Source organism: Numida meleagris, chromosome 7 (genome assembly GCF_002078875.1).
Source record: "Numida meleagris isolate 19003 breed g44 Domestic line chromosome 7, NumMel1.0, whole genome shotgun sequence".
NCBI lineage: Eukaryota > Metazoa > Chordata > Aves > Galliformes > Numididae > Numida > Numida meleagris.
In genome coordinates this window covers 7,935,028-7,953,063 of record NC_034415.1, presented here as the reverse complement: position 1 = coordinate 7,953,063, position 18,036 = coordinate 7,935,028, and the positions used below count along the sequence as shown (strand labels likewise).

The following is an 18,036-nucleotide window of genomic DNA, read 5'->3' as shown; positions in this document are numbered from 1 at the left end:
CAGCAGTTCAGCAAAAAAGCGCTCTCGTCGGACAGCTTTAAAGAACAATGTGAATGAAAAAAAAAATCTAGCGACTTGGGTAGGAATCTTGGAAAATCCTAGCAATGTATACTTGAACTTCTGTTTGTATCAAAAACAAAGCGCATTTTTTTTTTCTTCTTTCTTTTAACACGGTGTAAAAGAACATTATGCATGTGAGTGGTTTGAGAATTAAATGGTTTAATACTCAGCTCCGTGCCTGTCTCTCGTTGCCGACTGTTCCTGGCTATTGCTGTGTCCTCCCGGCCGGGCCAGGCACCTGCATACTGTAGGTGACTGTGATGGGGTGAGCTTGCCCAGTTCCTGCAGCAGCAGCAGGGCTTTCCCAGCTGCCAGCCGCTTCCTTTCTCATCGTCTTCGACATCCACAGTCCAGCTACCAGAAAGGCCACGCAGATGCCCTACCAAATCCAGAGCAAACGGCACCCGGGGACTGCCCCGCGCTGGGGAGTCAGCAGCCACCTGCACTCAGCTCTTCTGGAACGTGCGCCAACATCAGGAGCGGGCTGCGTTTTCACCGCCTTTGTTATTTTGAACTCCGGCCGTAAATGCGGATTTCGCAGAGGACAGAGCTCGTTTAAAGCTCACTACTCAGAAGAACAGACCGAACAGCCTCGGCTACGTGGCGAGGCTTTCACTAGATCAGCACTCGGGCACGGCAGGCACAGCAGGGCTGCTGGAAGCAGAGCTCCGGTGCTTGGCAGCTCCTCCAGCCACCAGCTGTTCGCTGCAGAAGATGGCCCTGGCCCAGCACTGGCTGCTTGGCTGCTGCTGCTCCTGTGACTGAGGAGCACGGGTAAGGGCATATTCCTTGAGAAAGGGAAGGTTAAGCCTAGGAAGTGACTTAGTGAAAAGTGTCCATTCAGAGATGAGTTTATTCCACACAGAACTATAGGTTTTAACGTACTGGGGGATCAGAGTTACAGTTTGACGCCTGAGAGGGAGGAGGGGTTGGATACAAGAATGCCAGCGATGCTGGACTCGGGTCTGGCTGCCATGAGAATACCAGTGCTAGGAAAAAATATATATATATCAGCTTCCTTTGAATGAGGGCTGGAGCAGGAGAAGGATGGCCCCTCCCTGCAGCCTGCACCAAACAGTAACACAGCTGCCCCAGCACAACCTGGGCTGAGTGGCAGTGCCCTATCGCCCCTTTCCCAGGGCAGAGAGGGGAGAGGTGAGGCCCTGCCGGCCTTTAGGAGCAAGGGTCAGATATTCTGCCCATGAATATAATGGTGTTGAGGGCGGCTTCCCGGATGAAGAGCAAGAAGGGCCTGTTGGCCTCAAAAACAATTCTGTTCATGGGGAAGGAACGGCCAGAGATAACGACAGCTGTCGCTGCTGATGCCTCACTGCCTTCTTCGTTCACCTACCAACCAGAAGAGAAGAAAGAATTAAAACAACAGGCGTGATGCAGCGTTCAGAGGGCTCTCCCTCCTTCCCCACCAATTTGAAGCACGAGGAGGCACTGTGCTTCAGCGTCTCCTTGTGGAGTCGACCTGTGTTAGAGCCACAGTCTTTTACATTTTTCCTTTTACGCTTCACGCTTTTAAAAAACAAAGAGCCAAAACACATCCTGGGACAGAACGAAGCTTACCTCAAGGAAGGCTTTGTGGAAAGCCTCGGATACATACAGGTCCGTACGGCCCTCTGCAACTATACCTGAAACGCAGAATAACAAAACAAGGAAGTCAAAACTACATTTTGAGACAGCAGCTCAAGATGCAGAACAGTCCCTTCCTTCACGGACAGCATTCAAACCCAGAATCTGCCCCAAAACAAGGATATCCTCCACCAACTGCAGTGGATTGCTCAACTCCTACGCCCTCAGTGCTGAGCAGGGCTGCATGCCCTCGGTGAGGGCTGAGTACTGAGTCCCCCAGTGGCACAGCATCCCTTAAATGTGCTCCGTGTTCTCTTCCTCACGGGTCCGTTACCCCCAGCCCCACCCCTCACCTGGCAGCCTGGCGTTTTCTGGACTGAAGAGATCTTCCAGCCCCATTTTTCTCAGCTTCTCCTTCACGCTGAAGCTGTCCTCGATGCGGAAGCGGGGGAGGGAGACGGTAAGGGAGACCTCCGTCATGGAGTCGATCCAGTCCTGCAGCTTGTCTGACGTCAGGTCCCGCTCCACCTCCAGCAGCGGCTTGCCGGCTTTGGGCAGGACCAGCACCATGGTGATGTCGTCCCCTTTATAAGGCAGCTCCAGCACCTGGACTTTGTCCTCCTGGATGGACGCGTGGCGGAACCTGGACTCCTGGTACATGGTGGGGACATTGCAGATCTCACCGTTGGCTTTGTGAAATGAATCCAGTCTCGTGTTTCGAGCTGGGAACTGCGACTTCCAGTGCCCCTGACAGGGAGATGATGAGGACAAAAGCAAACATGAGCAACGTCGCCACCCCCGGGAAACTGGCTGCTCTCCAGCTTTGTTAGCCGTACCTTAAAATAGATGGTGTTGACCAGGATCAAGACAGTGAGCTCATCGATACCTTTTTCTGGGATCACTTCCGTAATGCGCCTCTCCGTCTTATTGGCTACCCACTCGTTTATGATCTGCCTGGAAAGCTCTGGCTTCTCCTGAAGGACGAGACCAAAATAGCTTAAGTTAAGGGTTATAAACACCTCTTTGTTCAGCGCCCACCTCCTGAGGGAGGGCATCGCACAGTGCCGCAGTGTTTAGAAAGGAGAAGCCAGGAAGTGACTGCGGTTACGGAGCTGGGGCAGGAGGAGCTGCGTCCCATGCTCCCATCTGTCCTCACCAATGTTCCCTGTGCTGAGCGTGGCACTCCCTGCAGCAGGGGATGGGAATACAGCAGAAGCAGGACAGGGAGGAAAAAAAACAAGCAAACCAGGAATCTCAAGCAGTTCAAACTCACTTTGAAGTTCAACGGCCAGAGTTTGGCTCCATAAACTATTTCACTGATGTTCTGGTAAGTCTCATTGAAGACCAAAGATTTCTCTCCGAAGAGACGGTTGGCTGATATCAGCTCCGACGACTTGTTGGCTTTCTTGTAAAGACGGCAGTTGAGCTTGGCAAAGAAGAAGTGGACCTGGTCAGACGTCTTTTCTGAAATAGTGTCAAACTGGAAGACCTGGAGGGGCCAAACAGCAAGAAGGAATCCATCAGCAAGCTCCTGTGCTCCCACAGCAAGCGGTGATGTAGCCCTTGCCCTCTGCTCATCCCCTAAAGCACGGCCTCAGAATCGTAGACTATCCCGAATTAGAAGGGATCCATAAGGATCGTGGAGTCCAACTCCTGGCTCCACATAGGACCACCCAAACCTCAGACCCTATGTCTGAGAGCATTGTCCAGAGGCTCCATGAACTCTGGCAGCTCGGGGCTGTTCCCAGTGCTTGGAGGCTGTTCCAGTGCTGACCACCGACTGGTGCAGAACCTTCTCCTGATACCCAACCTGACCCTCCCCTGAACAGACAGCACCCTGCCTCTCCCCGGAGAGAGCCCTGCACCAGGTGGGCATGGCGCTGATGGGACCAGATGCAGCTCTTGGGTCAGCGCAGGCCACGGGAGGACTTGCAGGGTTTGCTCTAATCCTGTGAGAATGCCAAAGGCTGCTCCTTCTCAGGAGTAATTCTCATGGTCTGTTGAGTAATTCTGGTACTCGTTATCTATTTTCGAGTATGTGGCAATCGCTTTGAGGGTAGATTTCAGCAGCACAGTGATTTTTTTCTAATCTGTTCCTAGCCATCAGCTGGAAGGACAGCTCCAATTTGTCAGCTCCTATCCAACCTCAGGGCTTCAGGCACAGAAAATCCCATAGCACATTGCTCGTGATCTATGGCACCACTTCCTATGAGGCAAAAGGGGATGTTACCAGCCCTTCTGTAGGGAAAAGGGGAGTGTTAAGAGCACAGCCCAGGGAGAGAAGGGTTCCTGTCCCACGGCAGGGGCTGCCCACAGGGTTCAAGGTTTTGGTGGCCCCTTACAGAGCTGGGACCTGAACGAGCTGAGACCCAAGCAGCATCACGTGTCCCACCCAGGGGCTGTTTAAATAAAAGCATCCCCTCCGGTGCCAGCTGCCCTGACCAGGCAGCCCCCAGCAGCTGCTGGCACCGCTGCCTCTGCAGCCTTTTGGGCCCCGGTGGCAGCTACGAGGAGGGCTGAGGAAACACCACCACCACCAACCTCCATGAGCTGCTGCAGCGTGTCACCGCACGCCCCGAGCTTGGTCATGGCGAAGGCTGTGGAAATGCTGAGGGGCGACATGAAGATGTTCTTCTCGTTGTCCTTGGAGTCGGCCAGGTGCTTGTAGAAGACAACGGCGAAGCGCGAGTTGGCCCTGGACAGCTCCCAGACGCGGGGGTTTGTGAACTCTGGGATCCTGCCCTTCCCCGGCTCCAGCCCCTCTCCCTCCTGGGGCTTCTTCTCGGGGTTGCGGTAGATGCAGATGGGGTTCACTGGGATGTCGCGGGGCTTCGCTGTGCAAATGTCTTCCACGGCATAGCGTTTAGGGGCAGCCAGGCCCCAGAGGCCAAAGAGACACACCACAAAGAGACGCATTCTCCTGAAAGCAGAGAGAGAGTTGAGCGTGTGCCTGCCTGCCCACGGAGCCCCCAGTGCCCCCAGCCCAGCCAGCACCGGGGCATCAGGACGCCCACAGCCCTCTCCCATCGCCCTCCTGTAGTGCAGCAGTGGGATGGACTGGGACAGCCCCAGCAGGGCAGCATACCTCTGAGCACACCCTGCTCCTAGAAACAGCACAATGAAAACAGTGCTTTCCTAGAGCCACGGGTGCCTTTTTTTTAAGCAGCCTTGACAGGCTGGTGCAAAAACACGTGGACCAAAGCTCTGATCTCCCCGCGGGGAAGCCGCCAAAGTCTGCTCTGCACTGCAGTCACATTTTTGCTTTGTAGAGATCCTGCCCCGCTCCCTCCTGGGGAAGCGCTCCGTGCCCCAAGCTCAGCAGAGGAGCACCCCCACAGTGCTCTGGACGGTTTCCTTCTCCTTTTCCTGGGGGATCCTCCTTCTCCAGCTCTGTTTCCTTCCTTCCCTTGAGCTCTTCTGCCCTTTCCATTTCCAGCTGTGCTTTCAGGCCCACCTCAGCTTTGTGCCATTCTCACTGCTGACGCAGGAAGCTCAAGCAGCGGACGCACATCCCGGCAGCATGTTACCAGCCACCCTCGGGCCGATAAGCAGCACGTGGGGCTGTGCACTGCAGCCTCGAGATTCCCTCTGCACGACTCCCAGTGGGTTTGCTCACATGACCCCACAGCTCCTCCGGGGGCAGGGAGGGGGAGAGACCCCACGCGCCCACCGCTGCAGTCACCTTGTGCTGACCCATCAGTGGGGACATTAAAGGTTCCTTTCAATGATCACTGGTGCTGCCAGCACCCAGCAGGGCGACGCAGGGAGCTCCGGGCTCTTTCACAACCCCCTGCCCGGGCTCTTGTGCAATGACTTCATCTGGGCTCCAGCTCCTCCATGAAAGCAGAAATTACCTCACTTGGCACTGGGGCTGTACCGAGCCCTGGGGGCCCTCTCTAGCGCACGCTGTTAGTGCAGCACCGAGCCCTGCAAGAGGACACGCACAACAAGATCTTCTTGCTCAGAACGCGGCCACTCCGAGTGGTAAAAGCAAACAGATTGCTGCAGGAAGGTGTAGGACAGATGCACGGAGCAGCTGCAGCACCACAGAAGACCAAGCCTGAAAGGGGCCAGGCTGCTGCACTGTGATGCCCTGCGGTTGGGGCTGAGCATCCCACAGCCCGTCCTGGCTTTAGATTCCATTCGTTTTGAGGGATTTTACACTCTTAGCCCCTTCAATCTGATTTGTCAGCCCCTTGGGCCAACCCAGCCCCCAGCATACCCAGTGCATGCACACAGCAGGAGGGGAACAGGAGACCCGCGGGGCCGCACGCCGTGCTGCTGGCTGGGAGCTGCCCTGCTCCCCCCGCAGCTCCTCAGGCCTCCCTTTCCCACTGCCCACACCCCATGCATCAGCTGGAGGGAGCCCAAAAGCATTACAGCAAATGGCTGCCTAGGAAGGGTTACTGGCACGGAAGAGCACACAAAGGGGGAAGGGCTCGGCCGTCCTGCTTCAGTCACCCCCGTGAGAAGCGCAGAAAACCAAGGAACAAGCTGCTGATTCGGCCAAAAACCAGAGGGCTCCGTGCAAACGTGGAGACCCCCAACCCCACAGCCAGGCTGCAGCCAGCACAGCCCGTGTGCTCCCACAGCTTCGTGTTCATCCTGCAACAAACACCCCGCTGCACTCAGCCCTGCTACCTGCCGTGCGTCCTGCAGCACTCCCTGAGCCCAGCAGCTCAACATGATTAGAGATTGGCAGAAAAACCTTCCCTACCCCTCCCCCCCCAAGCCAGTCCAGTGCAGACCAGCACCGCTCCTACGCAGCCAGGCCAGGGGTTGATGCTCACCCAGGACAACCCAGCCTACAAAGCGCTTGCCTTAGCACGAAGCAGTGCCACAAATAAGATGAAGCACAGCACAGCCCGTCAGTGAGCTGTGCACAAATTGCTCCTTCACGGGAGCTGGGATGGACAGCCTGCTCCAAGCTCCCCATGCCCCCAGCAGAAGCCATCCAGAGCAGCAGCAGTCTGGTAGCAGCCTGAATTGCTTCGAAAGGCAATGGAGCTGTGGATTCAGTTAAAAACGAAGCAGCAGCGGGAGTGGTTTCTCTTACCCAGCCTGGTGCCTCCAGCCTCCCGTGTTCTGGATGTAAATGCAGATCCCCAGGAGGGCAGGCACTGCTCGAGACCCACACACCCAGAGCAGCCCCGAGCAGCTCCACACTGGGCTCCTGTGCTCCAGCAGCGGGGCGGGATGGGGGCAGGATGCTGGGGCCAAAGGCTGATGACCGCTGCAGAAGGTTAAACAAAGAGCAGGAAAAAAAAAAAAAAAAAAAAAAGCAGCAATGTTTGGCTTGAAAGAGGTTTTAAAGTTCAATCTGACAAGGGAAAGTTTGACCACCTACCCCGTACGAACGCCAGGTGCCTTCCTTTCTTGCCAGCAAAAAAATTAACTGCTCACGAAAAAGCTTTCGAGAGGTCAATAAATCCCGAGTCTCTGCGGTGTTTGTGAATCTCACACTGGTACCTCGTTGCTGAGCAGAATGCAGCTCACAGGAGTGGCACTCGTAGCACCAGGCTGCAGAGGGGAGCCCGTGAAGCAAGGCTGGGTACAGCCCAGGGCTGCAAGTGCCACTTGAAAACAGGCCGTGCCCAACATGTCAGTCTTGCACGCATCGTTCTTGCTCTCAGCCATCCCATAGCAGGGCTGTCTTTGTCCAAAGGGAGCACAGAGCCACACAGTGCCCTCCGAGCAGCACCCAGCAGTGCAAGGCAGCGAGAGCCACAGGAGGCGAGCAGTGCTGGGGTAACTGCCATGAGACACAGCCCCGGAGCCTTCAGGAGGAATCAGCTGTTCTCTGCTCCCAGCACAGCAGCGTGCTGCATCCAAGCACGGGCTCTTCATCCAGTGCTGAGGGGCAGCTCGATGCCACGTGAAACGGGAGCAGCCAGCCACTGTGTTCTGCGCATCCCACACAGCTCAGGCGGTGGGAATGAACTCCCACCAGCACTGCAGCTGCACGCTCACTGCAAACAGAGGCAGAAGGCCTAAAACAGAGCATGGGAACACCTCCCTTAGGATGGTGGCCCTGTTAACGGCGAGGCTAATTGCAGAATGCAAGGCAAGCTGGGGGTTTCCTCTAAGTATTTATTCCCACATTCAGCGTAGGGCTGAAGGGATCCGTCAGCTGCCCAAGCCATACCTACAGGGGGGCTGATAAATACCTGTTTTTGGAGCGCAGTAGGTAAGTGGCAATCTACCGCAAGTCCAGCTCAAACCAACAACCCAGCACTAATGCCTGGGCAGAGCAATCCCTGAGGAGGCACCTCTAAGCAACGAATGCCTGAGTACAAATCACCGGCTGCCTACAGGAGGGACTGGTGTTTTCTCAAAGCTGTTACGGACCCGAAGCAGCAGATGGGTCCCACGCACGCCGAGCTGGTACCAGCTGCTCCAAGCCCTCCTTCGCCAAAGCACCGGAGCACCATGCCCCACTTCCAGCCTCTCCCACAGGCACAGCACTTGAAAAGCAGAGCTGGTGCCCGCTGGTAGGGAAGGTCACAAACACCGCGGCAAGGCCCAGCCAGGGCCATCAGGGTGCTGCTGCATTTGCTAAGTGCCCACAGTGCTGTGGGAGTACGGGCTCTGCTTTCCACAGCAATGAGCCCAGAGCAGTTGAGATCAGCAGGGAGAAAGCATTCCTTCTGAATGTGCCCGTGTGACCCTCTAAGTCACCTCTTTTTTGGAGAAGCCGGAATGAAACAACCATTAAACAAATAGAGAGAGAGCAGGAACTCAAATTTGATTTGGGTTTGTGCCTTAGGTGCTCAGTTTTAAGGCAGTGTACAGGGAAGAAGACACCCACGGAGCAAGGAGGGAGCAAGAAATGGCATGCTCTGGGCTTGGCTTTGTAACTCTCTGCTATCCTTTTATCCAAACCCAAAGGTGAGAAGCTTTTCCATCAGCTGCCATCTATTTGGACCTACAGACAAAAATTCCAAGTTTCCCCAAAGCTCCCCATTCAGCTCCTTCAATCAGACTCTGCAGCAATTCACATCTCTTTTCAGAAGCCAACCTCTTGACAGAAGTTCAGGTTGGTTCTAAGTGTATCTGAGCACCCCCTGGAGCCCTCAGACCAGTGGGGAAAATGGGAAACCATCGCCAGCAGAAACACCCATTTTCCACGTGATCGCTCGCCAAATACAACTCCCTTTCCAGGAACCGAATGTCTCAAGTGACCCAGTGAGAGAGGCCAGCTGTGTGACAGCCTTAAAGGCAGTGAGGACAGGATTTGGTGCTCACTGCGTGCTGGGCCTCCAATCAATTAGCAAAACACGTTATTTTGAACATCCTTTCTTGTTCTGTGGGCTGTCCACAGGAGCAGCCACTTCTCTGCCGCTCAGCATCTCTTGTGCCCCAACCCTAAGGAAAACCAACGCCTTGTCTCAACCCATACACAGTCAGGACATCGCACCCAGAGTCCAGAGGAAGGCACATTCATCCGAGACAGAAAATGAGAGATATTTCAGTGTTCTCCATTAATTTATCATTTAATATAAATGCTGACAGAAAAGCAGATAAGACCTTGTAGACACTTCCATCTATTTACAGACCAAGTAGTGAATCACCACCTTTCCACCAGTGAAAGTGTTTAGTTGGATCTGCAACACCAAGGACTCTCAGACACTATGTGGAAGCAAGGTGAGGCCGAGCCAGCTTGAACAGGGAGAAAAGCAAAGTGAAGAGAGGAAAGGAAACAGCATTTCAACATATGGCTTTTTCTATATCACCATCATGCACACACAATAGGTCTCCACTTCCTTGCTCTTTAATTAATACAAGTGATGCTGTCGGCTCCGTAGCTGAAGGAAGAAAAAGGGAGACAAACACTGACTCTCAGACCTCTGGACCCTCCTTGCCTTTGGCTTCCTTCAGCCCGCTCCATCCTACTGCAGCACAATGCCTAGCAGGCTGCTCTTCCCACTTTAAGAATTCTATTGCAGGAGTAAGGACAGAGTCAGATCCAAGGACCATTTTCTACTCCTTTTGTCATCCCGTTTTTCCCAAAAGGAGGAAAGCACCTAACGTTTCAAGGAGAGGTACTGCAGTGCCTTACAGGCTCAGTGTGCGCACAAGGCTTCCAGCTTCCCCTGAACTTGCAAAGAACTCACTTGATGGAATTCTTCTCGTATGCTCTACTGCATCTCTACTCCTACTGAAAGCGTTCTGATAGTTACACACAATACATATTCACAAAATCACTCCAACAGTCAGCCATCCACATAAGGCTTAAGAATTATTATTATTATTTTTTTTTTTATGGGAAAGCGAAGCAGGAAAGGAAGAAAAACAGAGGGAGGAGAAAAGCAAGAAAAGAAGCAGCTCAACAAACGGGGATAATGACGCCTTGTTTAGCGTTGACTTATGAGAACAGCAGACAAGGGATTTCACTTACCCAAAATCCTAAATAAATTCAAGAAATAGCTCATAACCTGACTCAACAAATCTCATGGTCTCCTTTATTACCTAGACTATCCTTTTTATTTTTTGTTAAATATACCTCTGCAGGGCACAATCACATACAATCAATACGATTGGAAAATTACATGAGCTCTATCCCAAGCATATATGCACCAATGTTAAAAAGTTATTTAAAAAACCAAACAAACCAAAAAAATAAACTCCACCCAAAAAGGTGATAATGACTGCAGTATGTCTCGGGGAGACTGGTACAGAACTAACAAGATCAAAAAAAAAACCTAGGCTTACAAAAACAAGAGAAAAAAGTCATCTAAAGAGAAATCCCACAACTGGAAGCAGGTATTTCCAAGAGGGAGGGGGAGCTGTCGCACTGACCATCCCGTAACTCTTCCTCCCTCTTCTCAGCATGCTTTGCCTCACCTCTTCCTCCCCATAGCAACAAATACAATGGGGAAAGAGCTCTTGACACTATGCTACTGGGTATAGAAAACGGGGAAAATAATCAAGCTACAGCACAGTTGCTAAGCTGACTTCAAGGAAAGCTCCTCTTAGCACAGAGGCTGCTCACACAGCAAGCAAAGGCCAAAGGGGTAACGGGAACTCCTCAAAATTAGAAAAACCAAGACATTGGGTGTGCTAGATTTGCCCATGTTACAGCAGCTTCCTGCAGAAGGGGCTGCGGATGGAAGGGGCCAATTGTAAACTGTGTAGCAGCTGTGATGCAAACAGGGTTTCCACTCTCTGTTGCTTTATACACTTATAAAGTGCTGCTACCGAGTTCCATTTTAAAAAGCTGGAAATAAAGAGGTCAGTGCACACGTCCAGTTGTGGGATTCATCCAGTACACAATCTGGTTTGGATGCCAAAGACTTGTGAGTACTGTCTGCCACAGAACTATCAAGAAATCCATTTCACGTTACAAAGAAGCAAATAATTTCTTCAACATCAAATACTCCACAAGATTTTTTTTTGTCCTTACGCATATATTTTCTCCCATTCACATTTCATACGTAATCCCATCATCTCTAATGTGTTGGTTTTTTTTTTTCAGAGACACTGCACCACCTGTTACTTCTGTTTTTCCTCAAGACTGTGTTTTCTTAAACTGAAGCTGATAGTGTGTTTTCCTAGAACTCCCAGCTGTTTTCTGGAGTAGGAAAACATGCAAAGTGTGTGCTGGATGCAGCCAGGCACCTGAACTTCCCCAAATGCTGAACACTTGGCAATCTGCACGAAAATCATACACAAACTCACCGGAATTGCAAAGATCGACTGGGAAAAACGGTTAATTATTGATGTTACTAAGCTACAAGACATCCAATTTTGACTACTATGGTCACAGATTTTATGCTTCCAATGACTGGGATGTTCCTGATGTAGAAAGAAGAGGATGCAGAAAAATCCAAATTCCCATATGCTCTTTTTATTAGGAATTTTCAGAAAAAACTGCACCCTCTTAACTTATAATAGCGTTCGGTTTCCACCACGATATTGCTCTTGCAATTCAGAAAATAAAATCAGGATTAAGTTTGTTCTCCTTTCCCTGCTAATCAAGGCCCTACCTGCATCACAAGAAGTGCCTTGCAGACTGTGACAACACTGAGCTGTTACTTTCTTCTTCCTACGCAAGAATAAAAACCATTTATTAACTAGGAACGGGGACTTGGCTGGGATAACATTCCCCCAAATTGCTTACTTACAGAACTTGAGCTGATTTGTTCCTCAGCCTCTTTCTTCCTCCCTGCATTAGGAATTAATGCACTTGATAACAGGTGAGTGCGGAAAAGAGAATCCCCAATGAAGTGTTTGACATCCCAAGCTATATTTGATCTGGGAAAGAGATCAATCTAAGCTACATAGACTGCGTGCTCGCGTACTGCAAGCAACAGCCATCCAACTTCTAGCACCAAGGTGGCACCTAAAAGGTGCTTTCCTCAAACTCAGACTTTATATTTATGCAAGCGAGGCAGATGGTCTTTCCAATTCCTGTCTAAACTCCTTTTTAGACAACTCAAGAACGTTGCTTCCTGTTCTCATCCAGGGAAATTGATCTGTTGTCACACAAATGGTTAAGCTGCTGACACCCGGTGTTGATTTTTTTTTTTAGCTCAGAGTAGGAAGTGATGCTTTGTAAAAATGACCGATGACCAAATCTGAATGTGATGGTGAAATCATAAAAACAGGCAGCCTTGCTCTGTGCTCCTTCTAGCTATTCTAAGACTACAAATACTTGATACGCACGTGGACATCCACAGAACTTGCACACTGCTGATACGGGTTTTGTTTCCCATTTCAGACCAGAGAAGATAAGGTAGCACTCCTGCTGCTGAGCCTCCTGACTACCAGCTCTGAATTTGCTGGACCATACGTGTAGGTGTGAAATGGCTAGTTCATACTGCGGTCCTTCAGGGAACCATCCTGTAGCCTGCTTCCTTCTAGTCCAGATTATGAATGGAAATGGCAGTGAGGAGTTACGCTCCTCACAGGTTTCTCTCTGAACCTAAAAACCTGAGTAACAGTCTGCAAGAATTTAAGTTAGATCAAGGAAGGGAAACGCAAGCGATTTTTTTCTATTGTCAGCCAAAAGCCTCCTTCCTAGTCCTTTCTGAAAGGAATTTGCCTCACTCTTGTCATGAGACAACGTAGATGTATGGGTTTGCTTCTTACACATCTAATTTAATGCTAGTTTGACACATCTTTTCAGTTCCAAAGGGCTCAATAGTCACATCTGCAGCACGGATTTATCTTTTACTGCAAATAAAGAGAATTGAAATCAGTATTCAAGTCAATTTAAACTAAGACAAGGCTTCTTCAATTATACAAAATTTCTGTTCCTTCTCCCTCTCTAAATGAGCCCCTCGAGCAGCTGGGAGAGCGCATGAGAGACAAAACATGTCAGAATACCCCAGATACATCTCAGTACATCGCAAATTGTATGACTACACGGAATGATTTTCCACAATACAATGCACGGATAAGGCTTGACAATTGTTAAGATTTTAAAAGTTCTATTAGGATAATACAGTCAACTCACAAAACCCTACAAAGATTTGACAATCAAATGGCTACACCAGGAAAAAAAAAAAAAAGTGTAAAGCACAAGTCTTTGGCTCTCCTTTAAAGAAAAACAGCAGTTTACCATGTTTATACAGATCCCTCGTTTGCCTACCAGTAGGGGCAATATCACATTTGTGCATCACTGAGTAATAACACCATTAGAAAAGGCAACTTCACAGAAGTTATTGGCTAAGCGAATTCATTTGAATGCTCTGTTTTGAGGCAGCAAGCTGTCACTGTTACACAATCAGGGAGGGTGAATGGGCAAGCCAAGAAGGAAAGAAAGGACGGTCTGGACAAAAGGCAGAGAATAAGGCTCAAAGGAAACTAGACAGAAAAGAAATAGAGGAAAAAAAAAAGGGGGGGGCGGGCAACAGTGCTCCAAGTTTTGAAAGGTGCTCTGATATAAAGAAAAAAAAGTGCTATTCTAAAATGGCACAGGATATAACAACACACGAAAGGGGCAGAAAGAAGCGTAGATTTCTCCTGTATAGAGGACTAGGTCATAGGAGAGGACGCAGTGATGTTTACTGGGGAAGAAGGAAGACGATGCAACAGAATAAACCAGCATCACTTCTACACTGGCTGAATCACTGTCTGACATATGAAGTTTAACCTACTACTTGAAGCTTCCCATTCTCGGGGGGAATTGTCCATGCTGGGACTGAAACCCAGGTATCAACAACTGTTCAAAGGTGTCTACTGCAGGAGAAAATCCAACCTAGCTATGAAATGGTGCTTTTAACACCATTGTAGTACAGTTTCTTCTTGCTTTAGTAGGAGTAAACTGTGTTACAGACGAGACCAGCTTTATGGAAGCGGACAGTATTCCTGTATAACCACGATGGGGTACAGAAATACAGTCACTCCAGGAATTGTCACTCTCTGGTTACAAGCTGTAACTCTCAGTGCTTCCACTCTATGTACAGCTACCTGCTCTCCCCGTGCTACTAGCATGTTTGTTCCTAAAGAGCGAACATTTTAGGTGCAGCTTTCAGAAGGAATTAAAAGCATGCACTATACATTGCTGTTTGACTGTTTCATCAGCTAAGCTCTTCCAGAGAAACAAGGAAAGGGCAAAAGGGGGGGGGGGGGAAGAAATAACAGAAATCAATATTGCTGGTAGATATTAAACAAGCTATTTAACAAGCCAAACTATAATGCTGGGCAAAGAGGCCATTCACCTGGACACATTGATCACAACAAGGACACTATGCACAAAGTACAGCACGGAGAGCTGGACACAGGAGGAGTAACAACAGTAAAGTCTCCCTCTAATCCACATGTTCTGGAAGCATTCACCATATTTAGGCCAGTAGAGGCGATCTGAAAGATTTACTGCTAACAGAATACCTCCAAGGAGCAAAAGCAAAGAGAAAAAAAAGAGCAATTCCGAACGCGGAAAGGCAACTACCTGGCACAAGCAATAAGAGGTAAAACAAAGTTCTCTGCTCCTCCAGATTTTCTTACTAGTGTTGAATCTGTAGTTTCAAACAGATCATAACCGTTTTTGAAAATTCAGTTCACATTAAAAAAATTATTGCAGTAAACCAAAGATGCATTCTGGGCTTGTCCACCTAGATGAGAATATTGCACTAATTATCTCAACTAAAATGAGCTCCCCGTGTTGATAAAGACACAGCAGGAAGAAGTAAACTAATTAAAACCAAGGAAGAGCAGGCTGACCTGACGGTGGAGCTCTGCGCTCAGAGATGGGAGGACACGGCGCGGTGCCCGTGTCAGCTGGCTGCACAGGGAACTCCACTGCCAGGGAACATGTTGCTCTTCGCCGTGCCCAGAGCAGAGAAGGGAAGAACAGACCTAGCAGGCTCTAAACTGCACTGGCCTAGCTCTGCCCTGCGCCAAGGGAACGGCTGTGCTGCTAGGCTTTAAGGAGGAGATGCGGATGGATGGGGGCTGGCGAAGTTCTAGTGCCAAGATGGTTCTTTGCCAGAAGTTTAAAAGAAAAAATAAAAGCGTGCCTTAAAAGTACTCCTAGCAGTTAAGAGGCTAAAGCTCAACGAAGAGCAAAATAAATATGCAGGAAGATATGGAGAACATGGGTGTGTGCTGAAAAATGCCTTTACTTTCACTCAGTGCTTCTGCCTCCCAGATATCTGATCACAACAGCTGCGCTCATGCGAAAAAATTCTTAAAACATACCCAATATATATACAGATATAACTATGTATATATGTATATATATATTTATATATAAATTTTTATTTAAATAAAAAAGAAAGCTCGAATCCCAAGCCAATATGTGTATCAAATCCTTGACCAGCCAGGTCTGTAGGGCATAATCAAATTCAATGTGAAATAGTATACAAACGCGGTGCCTTGACTGGGCAAATTAAATAATTGCTACTCAAAAGAGTCTTCTGTTTGGACTCTCCTACTGGTAGGCAATAGTGGGACTGTATCCCCTCCCACCCCCCATATTTTGTTTTATTTAACAGTATGATGAATGCAAAGCTTCGCCCAAGGTTGCTATGACCTCAGCAGGAGTTGAGGTTAAGGAAAAAAAACAAACAAACAAACAAGGAAATTATTAACTCTTGCTTTACCCAACCAAAGCAATGCAGTAATTTATTACATAACCAGTGCTTTCTGATTTAGTAGTCTAACCCAGAAAGAAAAAAAATGAGAACAGGCCAAGAAGGTGCAGAGGGAGCAGCACTTCAAAAAGCAATCTCCATAGAGTTCTTCGCATACGGGGTCTCACCCCAGTGCATGCTGATAAAGTCAAAAAATGTGCAGCAAGAACAAGTCTCTTGTTTCTTTAACTTTAAAGAAAACAGATCTAAAAAGGCTTATGCTTTCTCCAATTCATGCTTCCAATGCATCTACTAGAAGTAGCAGCACATTAGGTCTCTCAAGCCAAATTTACTTTTCACTGCAACGGCCAGGATCAATGCTGCACCTTGAGTGGAATTTTTGATGCAGCTTTTCTCCTACGCAACAGGCAGCTGGGAAGGATTCAGTGCAGCAGTGACAGACAAACCACAAATGGATCCTGAGGTCTGTGACACACAGACCCGAAACAATGGGAACTTTAAAAGAGAAAAAAACAATTCTCCTTTGTTTTTGAGAGACTACCATCGCCAGCGTGCACAACCCAAAGATGACGGTCTCTGTCAGCGAAGGGCACTCAGAACGGCACCACAACCAAATAACCGATGTGCTGCTGAGCAGAGAAAAAGTAATCAGGTCACAGAGGAAACCACTGTATGTTTAATAAGAAGATAACAAGGAAGAAGCAACAAAGGCAAAAGTTGCTGAGAGGGAGGTGCACACAAAAGACCTGTTTCAGAAAGCAGAGAGGTCAGTGAGCCTCTCTGTGTTAAGCTCACCGTAGGCGCTTTGGGCAAGCCCGTTTTAAAAGGGTAACGAGAGTGGGGAGAACAAACCAAGCAAAGAAACTAACACGGGCTGACCAAATACAGTTCAGCAGTTCATCTGCAGTTAGCATCCTTCCAGCAACTGCACTGCCTTATGTTCTCCCTGCATGCTGTTTCTAGAGACCTTGCCTCACTAATGCTGCACAACCTTCTCTGGTTAGTTAAGCCTGTCTACCGCAAGCCTCAGCTAAACAGCTTCAGACATACCCATGCTGTGGGATGCCTGTCTGCATTCTGCTGAACTCCACCAAAAAAAAAAACCAAACGGGCAGCAATCTTCAAATAAAAATAATGAATGTTGGACATATCGTTCGTTCTCGTTTCCATCACACGCGCTGTGCAGGGGCTTACACTTTGGTCTGCACCTGTTGCACTGAAAAGATTTTGTCACGTTTATACTTAAAACTACTTAAACAAGAATAAGTCTCGCACAAGCCAGGGGTCAGTTCCTGCTCACAAGGGGAGAAATGAATTCCAAGAATTAAATTTGCTGCACATCTTCTGACACTGCAATTCAGAGCTACTCTACAGCCCTCACTCCTTGTTCACCTTTAAATCATACAAAGGAAGTGGCCGGGTTGTTTTATTTGTCGAGAAATTAAAGTGATAAGGAATTACGCACTGGGTATGTAATAATACCAAAAAAAAAAGAAAAAACCTACTTCATTAAGATCATACAATTAATCAAACAGAGTATATATATAATATCTTTTTTTTTTTTTAAGCCCTGGGACCCAAGGCGTCCGAAGTTATTAAAATAAAGTTCATTCACAGAACAAAAACAAATTTAATTTGAATCTCTTGCAGATACTGCTAATTTTCATTTTTTTTTTTTTAATTAAAAAATGCGTTAATGTGAACTATGTGCAGGATTTGCTTCTAGTATTTGCGTCTGTGCACATTGCCTCTGGACCTGCTGCTCTGCTACAGCTGTTGCTCCTGGGTTTCTCCAATCACTCCTGGAAAAAAACGCGATGGAAGCTACCAGCACCCCAGCAAAAGGAGCTCTGGGGTACGCTGGCCTCACTTCATGGAGCAGATGTGGGCGTAACTCCCATCCTCTGGGAGTCTTGGCTGTCTCCTCCTCCCTCTGGGTCCTCTGACAGGCTGAGAGATGCTGCCTTGTTTGACAGGAGGCTGATGTTTTCTTGTGTCAAGGCTGATCCGTTTGGAACATCGCTGCTGAAAAAGTCGCGAGGAGAAAGGGGACGAGATGAAGAGGAGTAAAATAAACTTTCCAAGCTCAGTAATTAAGTGGAAGGATTTCAATACTTGTTGCTGTAGCACCTCAATAAACAGTTCTGAACACGGGTAAATGTGTAAACGCAAGCCCCGTACAACAAACAGGTTGTCTGCTATGCTTCAGATCTCATTAAAAAAAGAAGACATAAGACTACATGAAAACAAACAAAAGATTCGTTCTGTACGATGCACACATTCATTCTAGAATATTTAACATGCATGGACCTATGGAAGTTGTTTCAAATTCACTACTTATCAGGGTTTTGAATTG

The 18,036-nt window shown here is 48.7% G+C and overlaps 2 protein-coding genes across 17 annotated transcripts in view; both read right to left on the bottom strand.

The window, feature by feature from the left end:
• Positions 896 to 8,820, bottom strand: SERPINC1 (serpin family C member 1). 4 transcript variants are annotated; one of them, XM_021404066.1, is made up of 7 exons: positions 4,636 to 8,820; positions 4,183 to 4,561; positions 2,915 to 3,130; positions 2,478 to 2,615; positions 1,995 to 2,388; positions 1,636 to 1,700; positions 896 to 1,407 (listed from the first exon to the last, which is right to left on the bottom strand). In XM_021404066.1, the coding sequence occupies exons 1-7, from the start codon at positions 4,722 to 4,724 to the stop codon at positions 1,234 to 1,236; spliced, it is 1,455 nt and encodes a 484-aa protein (XP_021259741.1). In that variant the 5' UTR covers positions 4,725 to 8,820; the 3' UTR covers positions 896 to 1,233. The 4 variants fall into 4 exon arrangements, with proteins under 4 accessions (XP_021259741.1, XP_021259742.1, XP_021259740.1 ...); XM_021404067.1 differs by having other exon boundaries at positions 6,698 to 8,820; XM_021404065.1 differs by having other exon boundaries at positions 4,183 to 6,874; positions 6,989 to 8,820.
• RC3H1 (ring finger and CCCH-type domains 1) overlaps positions 9,108 to 18,036 on the bottom strand; it is a 59,969-nt gene continuing 51,040 nt past the window's right edge. For 8 of the 13 annotated variants that reach the window (XM_021404037.1, XM_021404040.1, XM_021404035.1 and 5 more), the window contains one exon: positions 9,108 to 17,705. In XM_021404037.1, coding sequence (XP_021259712.1) covers positions 17,552 to 17,705 — 154 coding nt within the window. In that variant the 3' untranslated portion in view covers positions 9,108 to 17,551. The remainder of the gene's footprint in view (positions 17,706 to 18,036) is intronic. The other 5 variants (XM_021404039.1, XM_021404044.1, XM_021404042.1 and 2 more) reach the window with 1 other exon arrangement.